This window comes from Uloborus diversus, chromosome 6, assembly GCF_026930045.1.
Source record: "Uloborus diversus isolate 005 chromosome 6, Udiv.v.3.1, whole genome shotgun sequence".
In the NCBI taxonomy this organism is placed as follows: domain Eukaryota; kingdom Metazoa; phylum Arthropoda; class Arachnida; order Araneae; family Uloboridae; genus Uloborus; species Uloborus diversus.
The window spans coordinates 168,319,924-168,347,506 of record NC_072736.1 but is presented as its reverse complement, the minus strand read 5'-3'; the positions used below and the strand labels follow the sequence as shown (position 1 = coordinate 168,347,506).

Genomic DNA, 27,583 nt, shown 5'->3' with positions numbered 1-27,583 from the left:
GCACTTAATATGCAGTCCTCGACATAAATACAGTTGAAGTCAGTTGTGACTCTAAATAAGAACATTTCTAAACGAGAAGTAAGAATGAAAAAAATGAAAAGCATCAAAACACTTGAAAAAATCTTGCATCGAAGAAAGCAGGAGTGACTATTTATTTTTGGAATTTGATTGATTTGAACATTTTAAAAAATACATTTTCTCGTCTGCTGTAATGCAAAATTGAAATGTCGTTTGAACAAACAAAAAGTAATGCATTTTGCTTTCATTCATACTTTCCTGTGAAATATTTCTGAAAAGTACTCTTTTTTGACAGTTCAAACTCAAACGAAGCCTCGGATTTAATAACCAGCTGATCTCACATCTCAACTCGAGAATGTCGTCTTGCTGTGCTTTAAATTTTGCCTGAAGGGGCGGAATTAAATTTTCAAATTATGGTAAGCTGAATTGTACTGACAAATTATTAAAATTTTGCTTGCTAAGTAAGTCCTTGGCATGTCTCAAATGTCTGTTAGCTGTATTCCTTATTTCAGACTTAGTAAACGGCTATTAAACAGCATTATAATTGCCGAAAACATAGCTCTAACTTGTCATTTTTTCCATTTCACAGTTGGTCCTGGTGCTTGGAGATCTACATATTCCCCACAGGTGTCACAGCTTACCTCTGAAGTTCAAAAAGCTCTTAGTACCAGGAAGGATTCAGCATATATTATGTACTGGTAACTTATGTACTAAAGAATCTTACGACTACTTGAAAACGCTGGCTAGTGATGTCCATGTAGTCCGAGGAGACTTTGATGAGGTACTGTTAGATACTTTTGCAAATGAAATCTATTCTAAGGTATTGATAAACTTAATCTTCAGTCCTTTAACCAGTCTTTCCCATTGTATTTTGTGAACTTCCTCCTTCTATATGAACCTGATAGGAAAGTGCTAGAACAACTAGTTTAAAGTTACATTCGACTTTCCGACGCAATCTTGTAGGGTAGACTGGGTTTCGAAAAAAAGCCGGATAGGACGTTTATCTGCTCACCATTACTTCTTCCTTATAATTAATAGCACATTTTAAGATAAATCATAAATGCAAAAAAAAATATTTATTTATTAAGTTACTGTTCAGTTATAAAATACACAAATGTGAAAAGTTATGATTAAAAGGAGCCAAGGTGTGCAGACCAGGCCTAATTTTCTAAATTGGACATATTAAAAAATGAATTAAATATTAAGCGTTGGGGGAAAAATGAAAGTTTTTTTTCGCTCTGTTTTTTTTTTTTTTTTTTCTTATTCTATCAATTTCAGTGACTGAAAGTAGTACTGTTGACTAAACGAAGCAATCCTATTATGTCCCTTTTTTGCCTCATGAAATTCTTGAAAGGAAATCATATTTTGGTGGTTTCTAAGCTTGAAGATTGTTGTTAACACGATCTCGAATGCCTTTCTGAAGAGGTAAAATTCAAATACATCCAGGGGGGGGGGGGGTTGTTTGCAGGAAAATCATAAGTAGTGCACTGGGCATTTAATTTTTTTAAAGGAAAAAACAGCTATAACAAAATTTTTATTTAGTCCCTTCAAATTTCCTATATATGGGGTGACTGTATGTCATACTGGACTTTTACAAATACACATACAAAAGTGACGACCAGCAACAGGCTCTGGGCCCAGCTAGACTGGTCCTAGTCAATTTACATTCCCCAGTGAAGATCAATGGCCCTCTTAAAAGTATCTACTCCCTTGCTCATTACCACCTCTTCCGGTAAGCTGTTCCAAGGTTCCACTACCCTGCTAAAATAATAATTTTTCCTAATATCCATGTTAGCCTGAGATTTAAATAGCTTAAAACAATGACCCCTTGTCCTGTTTTCAGTGCTAAACTTCAGCCTCGTAACATCTCTCATTTTAATGAATTTAAACGGCTGAATCATGTGTCCTCGGTCTCTTCTTTGCTCAAGACTGTACATTTTTAGCCTTCTAAGCCTGGAATCATAATCTAAGTGGGAAAGTCCACTTATTAGCCTTGTAGCCCGCCTTTGAACCCTTTCCAATACATTAATGTCTTTCTTAAGATAAGGAGACCAAAACTGAACAGCATACTCCAAATGGGGTCTTACCATACTTCTATATACACTCTAAGAAATTTCACCGTTAGAATACGGTCAGTGACCGGCAGAAAATGGTCCGGTCACTGCCCGTAAAAATAATATTCTGCCCGTAATCTTTCATGACCGTAAAAATAATAGGTTTGCCCGTAATTTCCTCCCCGTAAAATAAAAGGGGAGTGACCGTAAATTGACAATGTGCCCGTGAAAATTATATTCCTTTTTCTACGGCCACTGCCCGTACATTGACGATGTGCCCGTAAAAGCTAGAATTTGTTTTCTAGTCCTATTGCCCGTAAATTGATATTGCTCCCGTAAAAGCTAGAATTTATTCTCTACGCCTATTGCCCGTAAATTGATATTACTTCCGTAAAAGCTATAATTCGTTTTCTAGGATCACTGCCCGTAAATTGGCGTTATGCTCATAAAACTTATCTATGGTCACTGCCTCCTGTAAATTAACATGATGTTCATAAAAAAATGTCATTCTTTATTGTCACTGCTCACAAATTATTAGGTGCTTTAAAACTTAGTTTATTGTCATATAAGAACCAAGTTATAAATAAAAGTTTTAAGAACACAATAAAATGCAAGTCATTTTTACAATTCAATTAATGCGTAAAATAGGCTAACACTGTTAGTAATGCAGTTTGAGGACCGCAGTTGCCAGAATTATAAATATTCTATTAAATGATCTCTAAAAATGAGAATGCATGTTTAAGAGAGAGAAGTAGAAAAAGAAATATAGAAAAAAATCCCGTGAAATAAGGGAAACTTAACTGGAAAAAAAAACCAAAAAACAAATTCAGTAAAGCTTTTTTACTGTATGGATTATAGTAAAATACAACACTTAATATTTTATGTAAAATGCTTACATACACAATAATTTGTTTCATCACTAAAACACATGTTACCAATATTGGCAACTAGTGTTTTTTTAATGGTTCGTCCATTGCCTTTACTTGTTTGCTAACCTCGTTCATTCAAAGAACATAGAACATTCAAAAAAGTTATATAAATTATTAAAAAACATATTTATACTTCATATTTAAAAAGTTATAAATTAATTAAATTATACATAAATTAAAAACAGTCGACTTCAAAAATAGACTACATTTTTTACTAGCTAGCATAAACTTGTGGATAAATTAATTTTTAAACACCATAAGTATCCATTAAAGGTAAGCATCTCGAAAACAATTTTATCGAGAGAAAGAATTTTAGCTCAAAAATTATTACCAAAAAAATATGTGAGCATGTCTACATAAGAAATAAGAAGAGACAATATCCAGAAGTGTCAACAATGAAAACAAAGAGTTTAAAACATCAAAAAGGTTTATTTTACACTAATTACAAGTTAAATAACAACATAATTACAAATAAACTTTTTCTGAAGAGAAATTATGGTCAAATTTTTCAAAACTTGGTTGAATCACTTTTTCCAAATCTTTATTCCTTTTGGATCCTTTAGTTCAGTAACTTATCCAAAATATTGCCCTAAAAAGAAATCACCATAAGGAAAATTAAGAACGATTTATTTTTCACACATTTAAAGCAGAGCAGTATTCTGACTAAATAGTAGAGACGTACCGAGTAGCACTTTGGCCGAGTACCGAGTACTCGGCCTTTTATTACTCGGCCGAGTACCGAGTTACCGAGTACTTGGCAGAGTTTCAAGTACCAATTATGTTTTAAGAAGAACCACTGACACACATGTGATGAATTTTGAACTTATTGGAATAGTAGTATAAACCTCCTTGTCCATATAATAGTTTTTAAAACTAAATTCCTGCTGAAATTTAATTACACATTATATATATACAATTTTGTTTGTGTCAAAAATTTTACAAAAAATAAAAATAATAAATTTTTTAAATTAAAAATAAATAAATAAAAGGTATGATTAATCAAGTTGGAATTAAAACAAATTACAGTAAAATCCCTCTAATGCGGATACTAACAGGACAAATTTTTTTTCTGCAATATAGAGGTGTCCGCAGGACAGGGGTTTAATAATGTTATTTGCATTGGAACTGGGGAATTAAAAATTGTCCGCATAAGAGGGGTGTCCGCCTTTGAGGGGTGTCCGTTAGGAAGGGTTTCACTGTATACCAATCAATTATAGTTTTAATCTGCCAAACATAAATAATTTTTAAAAGCAGATAAAACAAATGTGCAGGAACACTCCAGACGCGTGTTTCTGCCCCCCCCCCCCCCCCGTTACAAGGAACGTCTTTTTCAGTGCATAACATGTGAGTTAAAGAATGTAAAGACATTCAACAAAAAAATATGACTTTTGTCGGATGCCTTTAAATCTACGAGCCCCCATTTTGTGCATTGAAAAAGGAATTCCTTGTAATGCCAAAACACGTGTCTGCAGAGTTCCTGCATTGTACTTTTAAGGTTGTTTTATTTTTTAAGCAAAGGTATTTTTACATTTTTTATAACTAATTTTTGTTTGTAGCAAAAATCCATTTTTAATATAAAAATTCCATATTTTCTATACTTACATTTCTTGCGTAATTTTTAATAAATAAGTTTTATTAACTTTGGGGACATTAAAATTAAGATTTATTCCATTGAAGCATTACAAACTTCATTATTCTCAAAATTTAAATTTGACTTATAAATTTTAATTGTAAATGATTGCAGAATATAATGCTCGCTCTTTTTTTTATAAATTTTAGTATCTGTCTTGGACAATATTCAATTTTTTGGAACTACTCGGTATTGGCCGAGTATCTGATCAGAATTTAGCCGAGTACAGTGTACTCGGCAAATTGGCCCAGTAGGCCGAGTACGGAGTAGTTACCGAGTACTCGGTACGTCTCTACTAAATAGTGAAAATCAAAATAAAGCATTTTAAAGCACCCTATTTTTTTTTCACCCCTTTCCCTGGTTTCATAAGGTTTTCCTCCCTAATATGATGTTCAAAGGATTTTTACATAATTTCCAGGAATCCTAGGAAAAAGCACATGCATACATAGAAATATAAGCTATAATAAAATTAAACAAAAAATTAAGGCTAGATCAAAAGACATCGTAACTGCTAAAATGTATAAATCTTAAGCTTAATGCATAAAAGCTGGTAAACATGTAAATATCGAAAAACATTTTTCATCAAATCAAACGAATGACAAAGAAAAGCATTTTTCCGACATCAATTCAAAATATGTGGTCTGTTTTGAAAAGAAAACAAAATGAGGTTATGAATATTTAGTGAACATGAATTTCAAAAAAAGAAAGAAAATCAATTGAAAACATAAACAATAATGATGATCATTAAGAGATATAATTAAACATAAAGCACTTTGGAGTCTTGCAAAGATCTCGGGGGTAACCTGCAACTGTAGTACAAGTATAAGGGGAAATTTCAGGGAAAAAACATTTTGGCATTTTTAGTGCCAATACTGGGCTATTTCCTGACGGGCATCTACAGTATGATAGACAGATATTGAAAACTCCTTTTTTCAGAGCATAAGCATCTAAGCTTTTGGACCCCATACATAAGAATGGTAGCAGATTTTCTAATAGAGGGGCTAAGGGGGGCCACAAGGGATAAATAAAAATAAACTATTTTATTAGATAAATTTTCATTCATTTTCCCATACATAAATAAAACTTTTAAACAAATTTTATAAATAAAAACATAAAACATATTTGAATAAAACCACTTTTGTTCGCTATGGGAATAATATCGGAGTCCGAGTCCAGTCCTAAAGGATGCATTTGTACTGGTTTAATATTTGTATTTTTTTTCCAAGTTCGAAAGGAAAAGTAAAGACAGAAAACATGTTGCATTGTTGGAAGGAAAAAGAAACTCCGGGAATCTTCAACTCCTTTACCCCAAAATAAGAGACAGCAAATTTATTGGTCAAAAATTTTTTAAGTGCAAAGAAGCTAACCAATGTATGACTAACCAATTTTTAATGCTTGAAAGAACTGTCATGGAAAAATTAAGTTTTTAAAATCAATTTCAATTTTTTCCTCCATACATTCAGAAAAATCTAGTTTTAAATTTTAAACTTTAAATCTTTTTGGATTTCCTTTTTAACTGAAAACTTATTTCATGCTCAAGATCCATATAGATGTTCCAATAAGTGAAAATTTTCCCTTGTGTATGTCAGTTGATTGTTAAAAAAAGATCTATATTCGGTACTTGACCCAGTAGCAAGAACTTGGGTCGAGTACTCAGTAATCATCCTAAGTACTACTCAACTACACTAAATTACTGCAATCAATAGTAGGACAATGTTTTCAACCACACATGCACACTGGGTTTAAACATGCATACCCACCAACTTTGAAAAAGCTCATCATTTAAATTAGGGATACATTGAGTATGCAGTTGATTTTTGGTATACTGATGGCTATTTGGCACACAAAACCGAATACTTGGTTTGGCTGAATACCTTAATATTTAGTCAGCAATTGAATAGTAAATAACATAAATAGTTGACAATTAGTAGGCAAACAATTTTTTATACAATGAATGTATAGTACTCTAGTACAAACTTCCAACCTGCTATTTACTAATATTATCACATTTGGGTAATTCTTCAGAAAACGTAACTTTTGAATGCAAATATTTTTCAATCTCGAAAAATTTTGTTTCCTTTTTTTCCCATTCTTACATGAAAGTGTTACCTACTAGAAGTAACCATAAACAATGGCCCAGCTAAGTTTTAATTATTTTACGCATAAATAAAAAATAAAATAATCCCTTGTTCGTAGAAATTTTTTTTAAAAAAAGAAAAAAAAACTTTTAGTATTTAAAAATTGAGGCCAATTTAATATCAAAGTAGTAGTTTTGTTAATTGTGCAATCAATCAGCTATTTTAATGATTAGTAGGAATATAATATTAAGTTCTCTTAATTAAAGTATGGTTTAATTAGTAGTTTCAAATACATGTAAAATACTACTAAAATGAACTAAACCACAATATTAAAAAGTTAAATATACTTAAACAATTATCATTTGAGGCACTTGTGAAAGGAATAATTAATAAATAAGTATATACTTTTAATTAAGTTATTAAGCAACATAAACAGCCACACAAGGTGTGTGACATGCCACGGAAATGAAATTCACACATTACGAACCAAAAATAAACTAAAATAAAACTTATTATTCAAAAATTGGTGGCGGTTTAAATCGATATATTTTTGATGAAATTAAAAATCATTGTTAAATGAATTGTTCCTAAAATTTTTTACTGTAAAAGGCATGTGACAGAAAAGTTACTTTTTGAAGAATGACTCATTTAAGGTGATTTTAGTGCAAGAGAAAACATTCAGATGTTACATTTAAGTTTCGTAGCTTTTCACTTTCTTTTATATCTTACGCCACATAAACATTTTTTTTTAACCGCTTATAAGTCATAAGTATGAAACTAAACTCAGTGGCGCAAAATTAGAGGCAATCCCACCGTGCCCATATCAATCTTCATGACAGAGGGCTGTGGGGTGCAAAGGCAGGTGTTCTAGTAAGGTGGACAGCCGAACGTGGAACCTCCAGTGTTTAGTTTCCAAGCATGCTTGGTACTCATTTTATTGACCCACTTATGGGATGAAAGGTCGAATCAACTGTGCCCAACGGGGAATTAAACTCAAATCTGCAATGAGGAGGCACAAAGTGCCACTGGACTTCTTAGGTATGAAACACTAAGCAGAAAAAATTAATTTGTGAAACGTTTCTCGTCTCACAAATGTTTAAAAAAGGCAATTTATAACGTGCAAAGAAAACACTCAGAAATTAAATTTTGCAGCATTTTGATTTCGGAAGTTTTACCATTCAAAATATTATGTAATGCTTAAAACAAAATAATTAATCTACAGAAAATAGATAAGCATCCTCTCAATTCTGAATTGCCATAAAATAAAAATACAAAAATTACATTTTTTAGCCAAATATTCAGTCTTCAGTCAAATATTCGACTAGAATTCTAATAAAATATTCGCTCAAAAACATAATTGAACTATCAAATAATCCAAAAGAAATCAATAACCAAACTCTCGACAACAAACATTCTTTTATAACACTATTTAATTAAAACACTAAAGAAACAATCATTTAAAAAACACAAAGGTATCTGTTCCACAATAGTGGAGGCTCATCCCCTAAAAGACGGTGCCTCAAAGAAGGACATTCCTAAAAAAGACACCCTTACAGTAAATTTTATTAGCAGTCTACTTTTGGTTCTTTTCAATAGTAAATGAGTGTTACTGATATGATTAATATAATTCTTAGATTGCAAACATCGCAATTGGAAAACAAAATATCAAACATATCATACTATTTTGAACACGCTTAAAATGAATTTCTGCTAAGATAAACTACATTTGTGATCCCTGTCCTTTTGATTGTTAATGATTGATATTTGGATAAGATAAACTAAGGTGAAGGCCAATAGATTATAAAGGTCCCTTGGAGTTAGTTTTAATAAGGTTTGACTGTATTTTCAAAATAAATATGGAAATCTGTGCATCTTACATGCAACGATGGATACAAGGTGAGGGTCATAATTCTCTGCCGACATTATTATCCAATCACTTTGTGCTCAAATATACTTAATGAATAACCTGCAAACAATTGGAGTATTTTTTTTTTTTAAATTCACTTAATATTTTTTAAAGTAAAAATCTGGAATACAACTTCCTTTCATTGCTTTTAAAATTAATTAGTATTGTTTATGTCCCACAAGGTGCTTTATTTCTGGATAAGTTATTGCTTTAATTGACACCCAAGTATTTTCAGAATTTTTTATGCACCTTAAAAATATTCTTCAGCATGATCAGCCCTAAAATAGCAGTATCTAACCCCCTGATATCAACATTTTCATAATTTACAAGTTGTACCACAAAAGATGGCTAATGCACTTCTTTTGTCGTAAGTAGGATCAGGCCCGGCATTTTAACTACTGTGAATGCGTTAGGCATTAGGATCGGCAATGGGGTTAAAACCAAGGATTCTGGGAGGAATTGAGCCCCTAAAACCTCCTAACTGGCAGCGTCCGTGCATACCCTAGCCATGCTCATCTTTTTTTCTTGGAAGAAAGGGAGGGGGGAAATCCCCCCCTCCAATGACGAGCATGGATGGGTATGCAGTGGGACAGCCAGGGTTGAGATTTTAACTGTTGAAAGCTGCCCAAGTATCCTTGGTTGTAGCACATGTTGCCAATCCGAAATACAGTAGTTTATATACGTATAAGGCAAGGGGGCCCATATAGGGGTGAAGGGGGGCTAGAGCCCCCCTTGAAATTAGAATTTCCTTGCTTTTAGTACTTTTTTCCTTGCAAAAATGTAAAAACATTTCTCCAGCCATTAATGAATAAGTTATTAAAAATGTCAAATTTTAATGACTCTAATCTGTCCTGAAATCAGTTTCCATGGGGAAAACATATAGCTAAACCACAGGGAAAATATTTGAGCCCCCCCCCCCTGCAACTTTGCATATGGGCGCCCTGCCTATACAATACAATACAAATAGGACGTGTTCTCATACCTATACAATACAAATAGACTACCTAAGATTACAAAATGAAGAGTTCTGTTTTCGTGTCCAGTTCATCAGACATCACTCTGTGGCACAATTATACTGAACATTTTATATTCTTTTAAATTTATTATAAAATTTTATTATTTCATATTGATAACATTTAAATATTAAATACAACAGCGACCAGAAATAAAAGCACTGAATACAAGTAACAAGTAGAAAAATTAAAATTGTTAGTTTAAGAGCAAAGAAACTGATCGTCGCTCAATAGAGTTTAGAAAAACATTTCTTAAAATAAAATATTAATACATACCTCTAAATAAATTCCGATGAAACACTTCTTGATCCAGAAATTATTTTTCATCCAATTGTGCAAACTGGATCAAACTTAAAAGCAAGGATTGTCTGGGTGAAAGAAAATTCAACTAAGTATATGGAACAAAATAAAAAATGGTAGGTATGATTATGCATCATTTATATAAAAAAACTCCAGATTAAATAAAAAATTATTAAATAAAAACAAAAACCCGACTGCGTAAAAACCAAAAAAACTAAAAAGAAAAATGTATAAGCCCAGTAGTTTAGAATGTATTAAGTACTACTAAATAACTACACCGTTGAAATAGTTTTATAACCGTACACACATAAGACAAAGCATAAATTCAAAAGCAGAACAGAAGGATCAACAGTAACGGCCCATTCCTTTCTGATTCAAGAACCCCGTAAAGTTTGAATGAACGACATTTTCGAAAACGTTTTCGATTTCGGGTAGTTTTTCGAAATTGAAGATCGAAAAATTCAAAAATTTTGGCGATCTTTGATGACATTGGAGAGAGGGGGTTGAGGACTCTCCCCTGAAAAAATTTTGGAACTAAAGTCGTAAAAATACAGTTGGCGATTTTTTGTGATGAGTTTGGGGGGGGGGAGGTTTGGAGACCTTTTCCGGAAATTTTTCGAATTTACAAATTTAAATTTGCAAAGGTAAATTTAGGTTCGTGAATTCGGAGGGGGGGGGGATCACCCCAATTGCTCCCTCTGTGGATCCACCACTGCCCCTCCCCCACTTCAAGGACCTGCAACCATGACTCTTATAAACCTGCCATTATGATTAAAACACATTCCAGTCAAAAACATTCATACCAGAACCAAATCATTCAAAAGAATAATATGAAACGCGCCTTTGACAACAAACATTCGATTATAACACTATTTGAAGGAAACACTTCAAAACACAGCAGTACAACCAGGGGGAGCGTTCATGGATCTAGACCCAAATTGAAATGACCAAGAAAATTCAAAAATGAAAATATTTGTGTTTCGCATATAATTTCATTAGTCGTATATAAGAAAACTTGAAGTAAGCACGATTTAAACGTTTTTGAAAGTACTGCATGAAACAAGCCTATTAAATGAAAAAAGTATAATAGGTATTCGTTACGTTCGTGTAAGTTATAGTAAAACATAGTATTATTATAGAAATTTACATTTAATTTATAAGTTTAGGCACATTGAACCAGAAACAATTCAGTAATTAATTAAGTGTTGAAAGTTGATAAGAAATACATGTTACATCACATTATTTTTGGTTTATAATAATTGTATGAATAACTGTTTAAAGATTTAGCTACAAAAAAAAAATTTATGAAACATGTTTTAAACATTTATAGCTGTGAAACTAATGAAAACAATGATGTCATTATTTATATTTTGTACTAAAAACGAATCTGTCGTTAAGAGGTAGCCTAAAGCAATTTATTTTCAACTACGTACCTATGTTTTATTTTATTGGTTTAAATGTAACATTTGAGTTCATTAAAAACAATCTAAAAAATGTAACCAATTCCTATTAGTCATTGATCATGGTTATTTAAAACCAGGAATATAAAGCATGCAGAGAATTAGTAAATAATTCATTTTGTCCTCATGCACAACATCTTTAATTAATTACATTAATTTAGAAAAATACTGCAGAAATTTTTTAATGAAACTATGGAAATTAAAACACATGGAGCATAATATGATATTCATTTGTGCGTTTATATTGCATCACGTTTGCATGCATTGTACTATGTAATCAATATCAATGCTATAAATTTCAACGTTACAGCGACGCTTCGGTACTCGCCATCAATCAATGCTCACAAATTATTGTTATCAAAATAGCTAATAAAAAAAGAACAGTGGATTAAAATTACACTTAAACAATAGTATAGAAAAAAAACTACTTACTTAATATTTTGAATCCAGACATTGGAATCACATGGCGAGGCGACGAAGCACGAAGACAACATCTTTCTTTCGATGCCTAGGCGCAATACTTAGATGATAGCCTGTATGTCAGAGTCCCTACTCTCCAATACGTATATTTGGTTCAGATATTGTGGGACTTATATCATACATTACATATTTAAAACGTTAAGTTGTTGGAAGGGACTCTAGTTGGAAGACAACATTCGTTCAACACAGGCCATCCATCTTGATTTTTCTCCTTCCCGCTTCTTTGCGTAGAAACACGTGACAACGACACGTGATCTTTATCAGCTAGCATATTACGGGGAATGACCGTATTCTGCACAGATTAAGGGACTGGACGACTGCCCCGTAATTTTACGGTCAACGCAACTTAAATTTACTGTAGTTTTTTTACAATTACGGTCACTGCCCTGTTTCCTCGAAGAAGGGCACTTACCGTATAATTTTATGGCCAATGCGCCTAAATTTACGGAAATTTTTTAGAGTGTAAGGGCAGAAGAGGTCTTCATGAACTGGATAATCATTTTCCCAATTTTTTGGACGTAAGGACAGGCTTTTAACTGTGGGTAGTGTGATTTCGATGAGATGTTTGCTTAAATAGATGCAGACACTGTAATGCTGACATTACATGTTACTTATTTTTGGCCTCGCGAGCAGTAAAAATGTGCGTGTGTTGGCGCTTTTGGCGGGGTTTTTGCTCCCTCGGAAGATTGCGCATCTCAAGAAAAAATAAATTCCCGGAGAAAACTAGTCTTACATCAAAAATATATTTTTGCAAGAAAAAAAAGCCTTTTTCATCTAATGGGAGGGGGGGGGAGTTAGCTAGGAAAATCCCCTGAAAGTCATGAAATAAAATATCTTAACTGAGCTAAGTTCTGCTTGTTGCAAAAAAATATACCTGTAAGTTCTCCATTAAGATTGATGGGGGAAAAAAAGCAGAGGCTCCTTGAAGTTTTCAACTGGTCGAAGTTTCACTGTATTTTGAAAAATGACTACTAGAGTGCCTTATTTTTACTTTCTTCTATATCTAACATATAGAAGAAAGTATTTGATTCGTGAAAATTTTCGAATTTTGACGGATTCAAACGTTTTGAGGTGTGCGAGTCCATTTAGACTATTTTTACTTTCTTCTATATCTAATATATAGAAGAAAGTATTGGATTCGTGCAAATTTTCGAATTTCGAATTTTGACGGATTCGAACGTTTTGAGGTGTGCTGAGTCCATTTCGACCATTTTTGGAAAATGTCTGTCTGTCTGTGTGTGTGTGTGTGTGTGTATGTATGTGTGTCACGTCTGTGTGTGACCAGTTTTTTGTGGCCGCTCTACAACAAAAACTACCGCATGAAATCGAACGAAATTTAGTACACATATGTGCCCCTATGTGAACTTGTGCCCATTGGTTTTTAGCGCAAATTCCTCCAAGGGGGGTGGAGCAATGGGACCTTTTTTGAGTTACGCGTGCTTGCTATTCCTCAGGAAGTAACTGGCGGAATCAAACAAAATTTGGTCCATATGTTGTCATCAGCAGGAACAGGTTCTGATTCGATTTTGGTGTCAATAACTCAAACGGGGGTTGAGCTATAGAACGTTTTTTGTCGTCAATTGTGACTGCTGTATCTCAAGAAATAATGAACACAATGAAAGAAAAATTTATCGGCAAGTAGCCCTTAGTGGGTATAAGAACTGATTTTATTTTGGTGTCAACAGCTAACAAGGGAGTAACGCAATCGCCCGTTCTTTTTTTCCATTGTGAGTGCCCTATCTCAAGAAGTAATGCTACGTTCTGGTTGAAATTTGGAATATATGTGAATCCATACGTAAACAGGCTTTGGTTCAATTTTGATGCCAATCGCTCCAAGAGGTGTTGATTTTTTTTTTTTTTTTTTTTGCGAATAAAAATAGCTTTATTAATGCAACAATAAGAAAGATAAATCGTAATAGATTTTCGTCTGCTTATTTCTCGCGATTTTAATTGTATGGAAATGATCAAAAATATTATCTCAATGATTTAAAATTTTTAACTGTTGCCATCTTATGTTTGTTAACAAATAAAATATTTGTAATTAATTCAAGCAAGGCTTTTAAAATAACTTTCAATTTTTGCTCTTTGCTTTGCTTTTGCAATAATTCAGACATTGGGATGGTCGTCTAGTTTTTGCATGTGTAATTTTGTTTTTGTTGGGAATATTGCATATTGTCAAGCATGGGGAGGGATCAGAAAAAGGAAAAATATAGAAGAAAGTTTCGTGATGGCCACAACATACTAGTTGTTAAATGTGACTCTTATGTTTTTGTTTGCCTTTTCAGAATCTAAATTATCCAGAGCAGAAGGTCGTAACTGTTGGACAGTTTCGAATCGGGTTGTGCCATGGGCATCAAGTGGTACCTTGGGGTGACCCAGACAGTCTCGCCCTTGTACAACGGCAGCTGGATGTGGACATTTTAATATCTGGGCACACCCATAAATTTGAAGCTTATGAACATGAAAATAAATTTTACATAAATCCAGGATCAGCTACTGGAGCTTATAATCCTTTGGACAGGTAAGAATATAATTTTGTACAAAATTTTGCTGCCAAACATGACTCTTCAAAATATAAGCAAGAAATAAGTTGCCGACTTTAGAGAGCTCCAAAATCTGTTCTAAAACTGTTCTGTTGGTTTTAATGAGGGGAAATTTGATAGAAACCCGGCTTTGCTTTTTTTTTTTGAAAGCTCAGCCCACCTTGATTTTTAAGCAATAACTGAGGTTTTATTGAAAAACCCGAGCTTTTTTCGATTTTTTAAAGAATCATTTTAATCTCAATCCGTTGTGTATAAACATTATGCCAAACTATTATTTTGCTACTTTTACTTATCATAGAGCTACTAGCTGACCTATATGTGACATTCACACTTGACTGAAAGTTAAAAAACCCAGTTTAAGTAACATTTTAAGTGACAAAAAAAAGTTTCTTTATTTTTCACTGATATTGGTGAACAAATCTTTAAAATGGTGTCTTGCTTTTGAAGTCTAATAACGTATTAAAGAAATATAGGCGTATGCACCAAAAATACCTTAAAGAAATATGTATATACCATGCTGCAATTTCCATGTTAAAATAAGCTTGATTTTTTTTCTAATTTCAATGTACAATATCGCCCCTCCTCCCCCCCCCCCCCAGTCACGTCACTGATATATAATTTTTAATCGCGCAACTATTTTTACTCAAAATTATTGTAAAAAATGATAAATTAAAGAAAAAAAATATATGAATTTGAAAACAGCTTAGTATTTATATGAAATATTATCAAATTTATTTTTTCTAAAGCATGATCATCTCAGAAATAAGTTGTGAGTAACATTTAGAAAGAAATGTTCCTTGTAATCCTGAATTACATATCAATAAATATTTTGCTGTTTTTCTCTTAACTTGTTACTTAGTTTTAAGATGAAGGCAGTATAAACCATAAACATGAATAATACCAAGTATTGTAAAATTCATAGACTCCAGAAGTTGGAAGTAAAATTTTAACAGTATTAAAATTATGTTACAGTTTATCAAAGCACTTTTCCAAAACAATGCAAAAAAAAAAATGTATTTGTATTTAACCAGGGGTGTCCACCTAGAGGGGTGATGGCGCAGATTGTGTCGTTGAATTTTTTGGGGGGGGCGGGGGGTGTATGTTTTAAGGGGTATTTGTTTTTGGGGGCTTCCTATCTAGGGGGTTTTTTTGTGATATTTAGGGTGGTGCGCCCTTAATTTTGCAGGGGGCACCCATGTCTTATTTGTTCTTGCTCAGTGATATAACTTTACATATTTGTTCGTATTATGTTCAAAATACTGCCTGACAACCTGCGATACTGGATAATAATGTTTTTCATATCAAATTCTACCGGTAATACGTAAACTTGTTTGAAACAATAAACTCAAATTTCCTATTACAGTGGACAAACTATTATATTTCTTCTTCTTTTTTTACCATAAACATGAATAATACCAAGTATTGTAAAATTCATAGACTCCAGAAGTTGGAAGTAAAATTTTAACAGCATTAAAATTATGTTACAGTTTATCAAAGCACTCTTCCAAAACAATGCAAAAAAAAAACTTTGAAATTGAATGAAATAATTTATTAAAATTGTTTATCTCAGTTAAGATATTTTGTTGGAACCTATTCCGATTGGAAAAGCTCAAATACTCTGCTTTTCCCCCTTGATTTTTAACAGAGGAAATGAATGTGCTTGTGTTCTGGGAGGGGTTTCAACCCCAAAACCCCCTCCCGTGGCTGCGCCACTGGTACAACCCCGGTTTAATGATTGTCAAGGGACTGGAAAAAATTATCGTTAAATCGAGGAACATAGACATTCAATGCCGTCAAATCCGAACCAGTGGAATGCATCATTAATTTGTGGAAATCGTTTAATCGGGTATCGTTGAATCAAAGTTATACTGTAATTTCAAAGTTGAAATCATCGATGTTAGCTGCTATTGAATGTGAACATTTGATTCATGTTTGCTTTTTTTTCCTGTCTAAAACAAAGAAAATCCTGTCAAACATTCAAAAAATCAGTAATCCAACATTATAAAGCACAAAAATTGCAAAATATTGCAGACACGTGTTTTGGTGTTACAAGAAACACCTTTTTCAATGCAAAGAGGTGTGAGCTTCTGGATGAAAAATCATCCGAGAAAAGAAATTTTGCGATACAATAAGTAGTTTTTTTTAATTAATTTTTAAAGTTCAAGCACTTGTGATGTCAAATGGCATAGGAAGTGACGTCATGCGCTCTTCCGATAGGGGAGAAACCGAAGAACGTGCATTCGACTTCGAAGACGAAATGTAAAAGGCTTATCTCCTCGCATTTACAGGGCCTGATTAACGCACGGTCCGGCGGGTCCATGGACCTGGGCACCAAAATAGCCTAGCCTAAATTCACTTACTTACTTACTTTTTTTTTAAAGCTCATTTTACTTTTTCTCAACTTTAAGGGAAAGGGCGCTCAAAATTTTTTAAAAATCAGCTCAAAAACTCATAAAGTAAAAAAAATTTCGCGTAAAGAAGTCGTTGTCCCTTAGCTCTGGAATTCCAAAAAAAAATTCCTCGGATGACATAGATGAACATTTTCCAGAAGAATTAATATACTTTCAAATTTTTGCAAAAGGTAACCCTTCTGCTGGAGAATGTTTTAAAAGGATAAGATCACTAAACATTACACATACATTTCATAATGTGGATTCACCCCTCCAGCTTCTTCTTACCTTGCCTATCAGCAGCTGTTCCAGTGAACGTTACTTTTCATTTTTGAAAAGAATCAAAAATCATTTGAGAAGCTGCGTTTCTCAGAATAATTTACGGGCAAGGCCGTATCCAGAAATTTTTTTCGGGAGGGGCCCGGATTAGCACATTGCCCTAACACACACACACATAGTATATATAGACACACCAAACGCATAAAAATGTTAACATAGAAGACTTTTTGTCTCGATTTTTAATGATGCCACTGTTTGGACTGTTGTTATTTTCTTATTATTTTTCTTATTCACCTTGTAGTGGTAAGGATAACAGGAGAGTGTCCCTTTAAGTTGGATGTAGAACATCCATAATTTCAGGGGGTCCGGGGGTTTTTCCCCCGAGAAATTTTTGAAAAAAAAAAAAATCTGTATTTTGAGGTCTTATATTAGGTAATTGAGACTACAAAAATATGAAAAAAAATAGGCAAACAAAGTCTTTTAAAAGTTATACATTCTTTTGCAAATCAAGATCAAACAAAATAAAAATTGCTTGCTCGACAAATCATGGAACTTAGTGGATAGAGAGGAAAAACGAGAGAGGAGAAAAGAGAAGCACCCCGCCATCTGCTCATATCGGCTTTTAGTGAAGTTTGTTTTTGATCACTCCCCCTACCCCCATTTTTTCCCATTAAATGCCCTACAGTATGAAAATTGTACAAAACAGTTTAAAAGAAATGGTGTAGACATTCAGAAAATAAGAACGTAAGAGCAATAGTCTGGCCATTTGGACAATTTATACTTTATTTTCTTGATAAGATACAAAATTGAAGAACTTTTCAAGGAATTTCAAAAACTTAAATAATTTTCAAAGACTCTCAAACAGTTGAAATAATTTGAAACTTTTTATTTACACTTTTCAGAAGTTGATTGCACAGTCTTACAAAACGATTATAACTTTGTAAGACACACCCGTTTTAAGTTAAAAATAATAAATGCAACGAAATATTTCTCGAAACAAACTTTTTTTTTTCAATCACAAGTAGTGCAGAAAATTAAAGAGAGTAGAGTAAGTGTTATTTTTTTTCTCATACTTTAAGGTATTAACAGTATGCAGTAGAAGTAAGAAAAAAAACACAAGCAATAACAAAAGAACTTCCATGGTACTGAATTCGGCATTAAATAAATGCAAGACAAGAAACATATCAGTCACAAAAATGATCTCGAAAATTATGCTACAGAAACGCGAGAATCGTGATTTTTGCATTTTTTACTCAGGATGTATCAAGGAGCTGAATTTGGCACATCTTGGTAACAAGATACTCGCCTAATCGGAAACTAGGGGCCCAGCCTTTGAGGAGTCCTCGGCTCGAAATCAGTACAGTGTAAGTTTTATAAGAGTTTTAGGGGGAGGAGGGCAGGGTCCTGCATAGAGGGGAGAAGGGACACCTGTTGGCCCGGGCCCGAGCTTAAATGGGGTCCAATATTTTTAAACCTAGGGTTGAAAATATGGGTAAACAATATGGAGGGGGCCAAAAAAAAAGCATTTGTGACAGCCCCAAAATTTCTGTGCACGCCTCTGGAAGAGGAAGTGCACAGAAGTCAGTTTGGTAGACTTGAAAAGTCTACCGAACTGACAAAGGGCCTGCCTTGACCCTGGACTGCCCTGAATTGAATTGGGAAAGAGAGCAGGAAGTCCTAATTAAAGGTCTAAATTTCAAGCGTGCCTTGCAGCTAATGAGAACTAGAACTGCTTTTTCTGTATTTCTTCAAAATATTATGAATTTTGAATAGTAGCAAAATTAAGAATAAAAAAAAAATTGCTATTTTCCTTTTCTGACAATAGGAATTTTAAAAAAAGAAAAAAAAAACCTTCTTCTGTTTTACGGTACAAAACATTTCGGGTTTCGGGGGGGGCCCGTCAGGCCCCCCCTCTGGATACGGCCCTGTTCACGGGTGTTTTCCTTATTGACCACTGAAAATGCTGTGACATCAAACATAGATTTCGATTATTTGATGGACACATTTGCCTCTGTTAAAGCCAGAAAAAAGCCTTTTTAAAGCTTGATGTCAGAATTAGTAAGTGTTTTTTTCAGTTTTAAATTGTTTTTTAACTCTTTTTTGCCTTAAGAGGCAATTTTAACTGTGATTAGTTTGGTGACTATCAAGTGTTTGGTATTCAAATCCGAGATTTCCTTTTAAATGTAGTAATGTTCCTTTAAAATGTAGTTTCTAGTACAATCGGCTTCTAGTATAAAACATTGACTTTAAAATTGAAAGGATTTTCTCATGGGGGGGGGGCAACAAATTCTACTCAGGACCTGGGCACCAGTTTGGCTTGATCGGGCCCTGCGCATTTAACTCCTCGCGTTTCTGGAATATTAAACCTCTCATCCTCTCGGAAATATTTGAATATCATCATTGATGTTACATGAGGAAGATTATTTAGATTGTGCTTTAACGAATCCGGCCCCCATAGTGTGTTCAAAAGGATTGTTGAAGTTCTAAAAAATAAAAATATCAGCGCACTCAAAATGTCCGTAGCGAAAACAAGGGATCTTCGGCGGAAGGCTGCCCATTAGTGCCCTGTGACGTAAGCTCGTGACGTTTCAGAAGAGCGCACTTTTGCGCGTGGATTTTTAAAAATTCATTAAAAATCAATCACGGTGTTTTAAAATTCGGCGATGGTGAATTTTTTAGTTTTAAGGGTCAATTAACAATATCCAATAGCCAAAATATGAATATTTAATAGGTTACAACTTCCCTATTGAGCATGCAATCCACAAAATTGTGCTCTCATACCAGCTGTCCCATCAAATGAATAACTTACAATGTTTGAAGTTACAAGGTCAGACTTTTAGAGTTTGCATTTTGTCTGAAGATAGAGTTCATCCTCTATGGTTCTTCTTGGCAATTAGCATTTTTAATAGCCTTACCTTTAGCTCACCAGATTTTGTACTTTATATCATATTCAGTAAGGTACCGCCCTATAGCCAGATCTAAGGCAGAAAAACAAACTGGTAGCTAATACAGAATTATTTGTTTGGCACTCTAGGCTTTCCTTAAGAGGTTTTCCACCTCCAGCTCAGTCATTCCTATGCCGGGGCGATGAGTGCTAATAAGCACGAAACTGCAGTCCTAGGCTGGAATTAACTGAGCTGCCGGTGTATTTCATGTACTTTATATCATAGTTTTGCAAAATACCTTTGGCCTTATCCTGAAACGTCTAAAAACTACCAGTTCAAAAAATTTGCAGCAGATAAATTTCCCAAATCTTGCCGTGATGCATGCTCTTTAAATCAATGATTTAAGACAAATTCATTAATTCAATTCAACAAACCCCGTTCATATGAGATGTTAACACCATAGGCGGATTTAGGACTGAGTTCCTGGGGGGGCAGGATTTTTTTTTTTTTGGAGCAACATTTTTGATTGCCGCCCCCCCCCCCCCTCCCATGTTTTTGTCTGTTTTCTGTGATGCGTAAGGCCATTCTTTACTTTTTTATGTGTCGTTTTCATTACTGTGTGTAATCATGTTGTCCTTTTTAAATTGACCTTAAAAGAGAGGGGGCTGGTATTAAGAAAGTAACCTAGTGCTCCCTTTTAAGTGGGATATAGAATATCTCCAGTTTTAGGGGGCCCGGGGATTACTCCCCCGGAGGAAATTATCTAAAATGGATATAAAATTCTGCATTTTGAAGTCTTATAAGGGTTAGTTGGAAATAATAGGCAAAGTTTTACGCTTTAAAAGTGCTTTGTGATGTAAGTTAATTCTTTAAAAGAAATGTTGCACAGATTTAGAGAATAAAGTATCAAGAGAGTAACATACTACCCATTTGAACAATTCTTAATTTATACACTTGATAAGAAATAAAATTGAAGCACACTTTGCTTAGGAGTTTCAAAGACTTGTCTAATTATTTTCAAGGTTTGGTTGGTTAGATTGGGTTTTTGGTTCAAGAGCCCTTGTAGGCTATACTGCGCCAATTCTTTTCAGGGATTTTAGAACCTATGAATAATTTGCACTTTCCAGTCTCTGAAATTGAGTAGTAGATTATACACTTGTACAGTATTGTAAGACACGGCTATTTTAAGTTCAAAAGAAAAAATAAACTTTAATTTCCTATTCAAAAAAGAAAAAATTATGATTTTTTTGTTATAAGATTTTGAAAGATAAGTTGTTACTATATAAACTCCTCCCAAAACTGGGGGGCATTGTCCCCTCCCCCCCCTATAAATCCACCCATGCTCTTCTGAACTATTCAAAAACGAAAAAATGATTTTTTTTTTTTTTTTTAATTTTTGGAAGATGTGTTGTTACTACATAAAGTCCTTCCAAAACTGGGGGGCGCATTGCCCCCCTCTGACCCCCCATAAATCCGCCCATGTTTAACACTAGAATTACAGTTGTCTTCATGTACCTAGAATTACGACGGGGGTCATTTTGACTCCTAAAAAGAAATTATAAATAGTTCCCTACACAATTTGCAAAAATTAGTTTAAAATAAACATATTTAGAATAAATGCATTTTATGTAAAAGATGTAATGATTTTATGGATATGGAATAAATTATTTAAAGGAAGTTTTAAATATCCTTGAAATAACTAGCACTGTTTCAGATGCATTTCAGGAACTAGCTGCTAATGCTCCTTTTTACTTACAAAAACATTATGGATGCTTAAAGTTCTTACAATAAAATGTTCTAAGAGACATTTTTGAGTTTGTACTCTGTTTCAGCATCAGTAAATGTTTTTTTTTTTTCCCCCACCTCAAAAGGATCAAAATGACACCTCTCCACACTTTTAGGCATCACCCTTTAGTTTGGGTTTTAAAAAAGTACAATCTACTTGAAAAATTTATGTAGAAGTTTAGTAAGACCTCATTTGGAGTATGCTGTTCAGTTTTGGCCTCCTTAACTCAAGAAAGATATTTCTGTGTTGAGAAGGGTTACTAGACTAGTAAGGGGATTTTCAGATTTAGACTATGCTAACAGACTTAAGAGGCTAAACATGTATAGCCTGGAGCAAAGGAAAGTCGGAGGGAACATATTCAGTTGTTTAAATTTATCAAAATGAAAGACTCCAATGGATTACATTTTTGCACAGAAAGCAGGAGGAAGGGTCATTGTTTTAAGCTATTCAAATCTCAGGCTAACCTGGAAATGAGGAAAAACTACTACTTTAGTAGGGTCGTGGGCACTTGGAACAGCTTACCGGAAGAGGTGGTAATGAGCAAGGGGGTGGATAGCTTTAAGAGGGCCATCAATCTTCATTGGGGACTTATAAACTGACTAGGACCAGCCTAGCTGGGCCCAGAGCCTGTTGCTGGTCGCCAAATTTGCATTTGCATTATTACAGCGTTTTCTAAATTGTGTTCCGCGGAACCCCAGGGTTCCATGGAGATCACTCTAGGGTTCTACGAAACTTGCTTTTTTTTTTTTTAACAAAAGGTCAAATTAGTCACTTAAAAATTAGGTTTGAGCTAAGTGTCTAATGAGTATTTTCCGCTGAGAAAACATCAATCGTGGATTAAAAAGTCATTTTATTGTCAATGCGACCTTCAATCATGTCATCTCTGTAAAATGACTTTTATTGAAACGGCAAATGATCCTTCCTTGCACCAGTAATTTAAAATAATACTATCCAAAGAAATTTTAATATAAAACCTTTCAAATTTACTTTGAAACAAGCTGTACCGAGAAATTAGAGTTAATTTTTAAATTAGTGTTTTAAATCGAAAAATATTTTTTTAAACAAAAAAGGGCTTTTATTGAAAATAAACTATTCCTAGAATATTGCTGCAAACTATGCTTTTTAGGATAACACGGGTTCCACGAAGAAAGTGGACATTCAAAAGTGTTCCACTTATCAAACAAATTAAGAAACGCTGGTGTATTACATGGCACGATGATTTAAGAAAAGTCAAAGGAAGATTAAGCATTTTATGTAAATACAGAAGAGCAGTTAGCAAAAAAAGTTTGCTTGTGGTCAAAATGACCCCTCCCGTAATTCTAGTGTTAAAATATTTTGAACAATGCCTTTTTAACCCCCGACACAAAAAGGAAGGGGGTTATAAGTTTGACGTGTCTGTGTATCTGTGTGTCTATCTGTGGCACTCTGGCGCCTAAACGGATGGATCGATTTTGAAAAAAAAAAATTTTGTTCAAAAGGAGAGTTGATCGAGAGTGTTCTTAGCTGGGTTGCATCTTTGGATGTCATTAATTAACAAAGACAGTAGTTAAAAACCTCTAAAAGGTTTTCTGCGATTTTTGCAGTGAAAACATAGTTGAAAATTTTTAAATTTAGAACCGAAATAAAGAGAATTTTTTCCATGTTCGATAGAATGTGTTTGGAACCTCCATGTTTCATAGAATTCGAATTATAATGTTTTTTAAAGCAGATTTTAATAACGGCCAAGACTTTATTGAACGGTTAGTAACTGAATTCATTGTTGGCCGTCAAGGAAAGTAAAAGCAACGATTTAAAATTTTCATCAGTTGCCAGTTTCTATTCAATAGCAAATCAAATACTTGACATTGATTTTTAATAATATAAGGCTTTTAAAGGGGTTTTCAATTTTCCCTCTTGATTCGGCAGTTGCGACTCGGTCGGAGGTTTTTTAAATTTTTAATTTTATCGTTGCCTGTTGGTAAATATGCCTCTGCATTCGATGGAGAGGTAAAAGCTATACACCTGGCTCTAGATCAGTTGAAATACCGTGATTTTAAACTTAAGAAATGTGTCGTCCTATCGGATTCTCGAGCGGCTATCGAGGCGATAGCATCGATAAAGAGCTGTAAATCGCAGGAAATTTCTGAATGTCGCAGTTTCATTAGCGATCTGGTGAAGCAGAATATAAAAGTGGTGTTGCAGTGGATCCCTGCACACTGTGGGATTGGAGGAAACGAGCTAGCTGATGCTCTGGCCAAGAGGGGGTCTGCTATTGTTCAACTACCAAATGAGCCAGTCCCATACAATGCAATAAAGTTATGTATGAGGAAAAAAATCAAGAGTCTTTTTTCGGCAAGACCTAAAAGCTAGAAGCAACCACAAAGTTTGGTTTATAAACCGTGGTTTTGTGCCTTCAAGCACCAAGAGCCGAGTCGGTAGCTTTGTTTCGACGTTTAACTGGCCATGACTGTTAACCAAAACACCTTCACCGCTTGAAGGTTGTCAAGAGTCCCAATTGTCCCCTTTGCAATTCAAACGAAGAAATGGACATTCGTCACCTGCACACTTGCACCCAGCTTTCCAGACGTAGCCTGTGTGACCGTTATTGGGAAGCAAGAGGCAGCTAAATATTTCACTCTATTGTTCCCATGGGCGGATTTTTGGGGGGTCAGAGGGGGGCAATGCCCCCCAGTTTTGGGAGGACTTTATGTAGTAACAACACATCTTCCAAAAATTAAAAAAAAAGAATCATTATTTTTTCGTTTTTGAATAGTTCAGAAGAGCATGGGTGGATTTATGGGGGGGAAGGGGGCAAAGGGGACAATGCTCCCCAGTTTTGGGAAGAGTTTATATAGTAACAACTTAGCTTCCAAAATCTTACAAAAAAAATCATGATTTTTTTCTTTTTTGAAAAGGAAATTAAAGTTTATTTTTTCTTTTAAACTTAAAATAGCCGTTTCTTACGAAGATTGAACACTACTGTACAAGTGTATAATCTACTACTCAATTTCAGATGCTGGAAAGTGCAAATTATTGATAGGTTCTAAAATCCCTGAAAAGAATTGGCGCAGTATAGCCTACAAGGGCTCTTGAATGAAAATCCCAATCTAACCAACCAAACCTTGAAAATAATTAGGCAAGTCTTTGAAACTCCTAAGCAAAGTGTGCTTCAATTTTATTTCTTATCAAGTGTATAAATTAAGAATTGTTCAAATTTGTAGTATGTACTCTCTTGATACCTATTCTCTAAATCTGTGCACCATTTCTTTTAAAGAATTAACTTGCATCACAAAGCACTTTTAAAGCGTAAAACTTAAAAAAAAAATTATTTGCCTATTATTTCCAATTAACCCTTAAAAGACTTCAAAATGCAGAATTTTATATCCATTTTAGATAATTTCCCCCGGGGGAGTAACCCCCGGGCCCCCTAAAACTGGAGATATTCTATATTCCACTTAAAAGGGAGCACTGCGTTACTCTCTTAATACCAGCCCCCTTTCTTTTAAGGTCAATTTAAAAAGGACAACATGATTACACACAGTAATGAAAACGACACATAAAAAGTAAAGAATGGCCTTACACATCGCAGAAAACAGACAAAAAACATGGGAAGGGGGGGGGGAATTAAAAATGCTGCTCCAAAAAAAAAAAAAAAAATCCTGCCCCCCCAGGAACTCAGTCTTTAATCCGCCTATGATTGTTCCTGTATTGTTCCTTGTTCTGTGTATTGTGTTTGTTTTTGCTATTTTGTTCTTTGTAACCTTTTCTTGCTGCCAGCCATTAGAAATAAAAAAAAAAAAAAGTTTTATCGTTGCTTGTTCAAAAGTTTAGTTACTCTTTTCTCTTCCAGTTCTGTCATACCATCGTTTGTCTTAATGGACATCCAGTCAGCTACAGTTGTGACATACGTATATCAACTTGTCGGAGACGACGTGAAAGTCGAGAGGATCGAGTACAAGAAAGCATGATAGTCCGAACTGTTAACTTTCATATAGAAAATTATTCCATTATAAACACCTGGCTGGTAAATTTGTAAATACATCAACGATTATTGTGATTCGTTTTGTACTCATAAAACTATATATTCATTGCCAATATATATTATATATATATATATACACTATATGTATATCAGCTTGGTGGTCATATTGTTGTTGAAACTGAAAGTTAGCAAGATGATGCAGAGTGTCTAATAGGTAAATTAAAATATTCCTAAATTATAATTTTGTATTTCTCTTCTTTCTATGAGTAATTTCTCATGATTTGAAGGTAGAGAAAACATTGGGCATTACTTGAGCTGTTAGATTGATGTCGGGGAAATTTTATCCTGGAGTCTTGACAAATCGTAACGCAATTTTATGAGATAGAGGGGAGGGGAAGAGGGTTTAAGAAATCCTTTTATGGATTTTGAGTGGTGCTGCCTACATGATTTCTTTTGCCGTGATTATGTAAAATATATTTATTACATTTGAGGCAGTGAGAAGCAAAGGGATGCAAGTGGACATTTTCAAGTTTTGAGTAAAACGCGTTTAAAGATCAGATCCTAGGTAGGTAAAGTAAGAAATAACAATGTCGAAAAAGCACAAATTGCAGATTGCTGCAGACACTTGTTTCGGCGTTACAGGAAACGCCTTTTTCAATGCAAAAAGTAATGAGCTTATGGATGAAATTGCATTGAAAAAGGCGTTACCTGTAACCCTGAAACATGTCTCTACAGTAATCTGCAATTTGTGCTTTTTGAGGTTATTTCTAACTTTACTGTTCAGCACAAAGGTATTTATTTATCTTATCCTAGATAGGCTTTCATTGATTTTTTTTTTTTCTAAATCATGCTGTATAGTAGCAACTACCAGGGCTACTAGTACCATCTCTTGCCACAAGACAGAGGAGAGGTTCGCCTATCATGTGTACTGGTTGTCTAAAAATTTTCAATTTTGCCACTTACATCCCTTTGCTTCTCACTGCCTCATATAATGCTCCAATCATAAAAGGAAAAGAAAATACTGACATTAGTACAAATAAGGAGGGTTGGCCGGATTGGACCCAATGGGTGTTTTCGAAAAAACCCATTATTTAGCCCACTTTTGGGTTTTTTTAAATTTTCGTAGAAGTTTTTTAAAAAAATAATTATTTTAAATACTTTCACAATTTAAACTTCTTTTTTTTTATTTGTTCTTACCACAGACAATGGACATAAAAAATGAATTTTGAAATTTAATAGTATTTCTTAACTCTTAATGGCATTAAAAAATACTTCAAAGATTTTATATTAATATATATTTAACTTTTTCTTTAACTGGTCAATAAATAACTCAAATTATCATGACTAAGTCATGTAACGTCTGATTTTCTCAATATTTGTGGATTGTACAGGGGAAACTACTCTAGCTAAAAGGCTTTCATGAGAATTATTTTCTGTAAACCAACGCGTCACAAATCTCGAATAAACAAGGTATATTTTTTAGAAATTAACAGGTTTTACGAACGGCCGGACAGAAAACAGAATAGGATGTACAGTGTTTTTATTATCTTACAAAAAAGTTTAGTATTTCTTACTCTGTTCACAGAAATAGAAAAACAGGCAACATGAAATTCAAAGAAAGGTCTTGATTAAGCTGGAATTCAGTAAAAAGGGATTTAAACTACTTGAGGTTCTACAGTAGTTTTGCATGACAAAATGAAATACAATAAAGTAAAATGCAAAAAAAAATTCAATAATTAAAAACAAACAATAGATTTTATCACTCAAGAAGTAACTTTGCCCTAACTGTTGGTAATCATGGAAACTAAAAAATCTGAAACTTCACCATTCTAGGGTTTTGTCGTCTTTTTTACTTTTCTTCAGAAAACGCT

General features: G+C 33.9%; 1 protein-coding gene across 1 annotated transcript; it reads left to right on the top strand.

Moving 5' to 3' along the window:
• Positions 1 to 316: 316 nt before the first annotated feature.
• LOC129224383 (vacuolar protein sorting-associated protein 29) lies at positions 317 to 25,941 on the top strand. Its single transcript, XM_054858824.1, has 4 exons — positions 317 to 434; positions 608 to 799; positions 14,154 to 14,389; positions 25,581 to 25,941. The coding sequence occupies exons 1-4, from the start codon at positions 432 to 434 to the stop codon at positions 25,696 to 25,698; spliced, it is 549 nt and encodes a 182-aa protein (XP_054714799.1). The 5' UTR covers positions 317 to 431; the 3' UTR covers positions 25,699 to 25,941.
• Positions 25,942 to 27,583: the final 1,642 nt, after the last annotated feature.

Excerpts from the sequence above, each read along its gene's own strand:
- LOC129224383 (XM_054858824.1), top strand. Across the intron at positions 800-14,153 it reads TCCGAGGAGACTTTGATGAG|AATCTAAATTATCCAGAGCA; the intron begins GTACTGTTAGAT and ends TTGCCTTTTCAG. Across the intron at positions 14,390-25,580 it reads GCTTATAATCCTTTGGACAG|TTCTGTCATACCATCGTTTG; the intron begins GTAAGAATATAA and ends TTTCTCTTCCAG.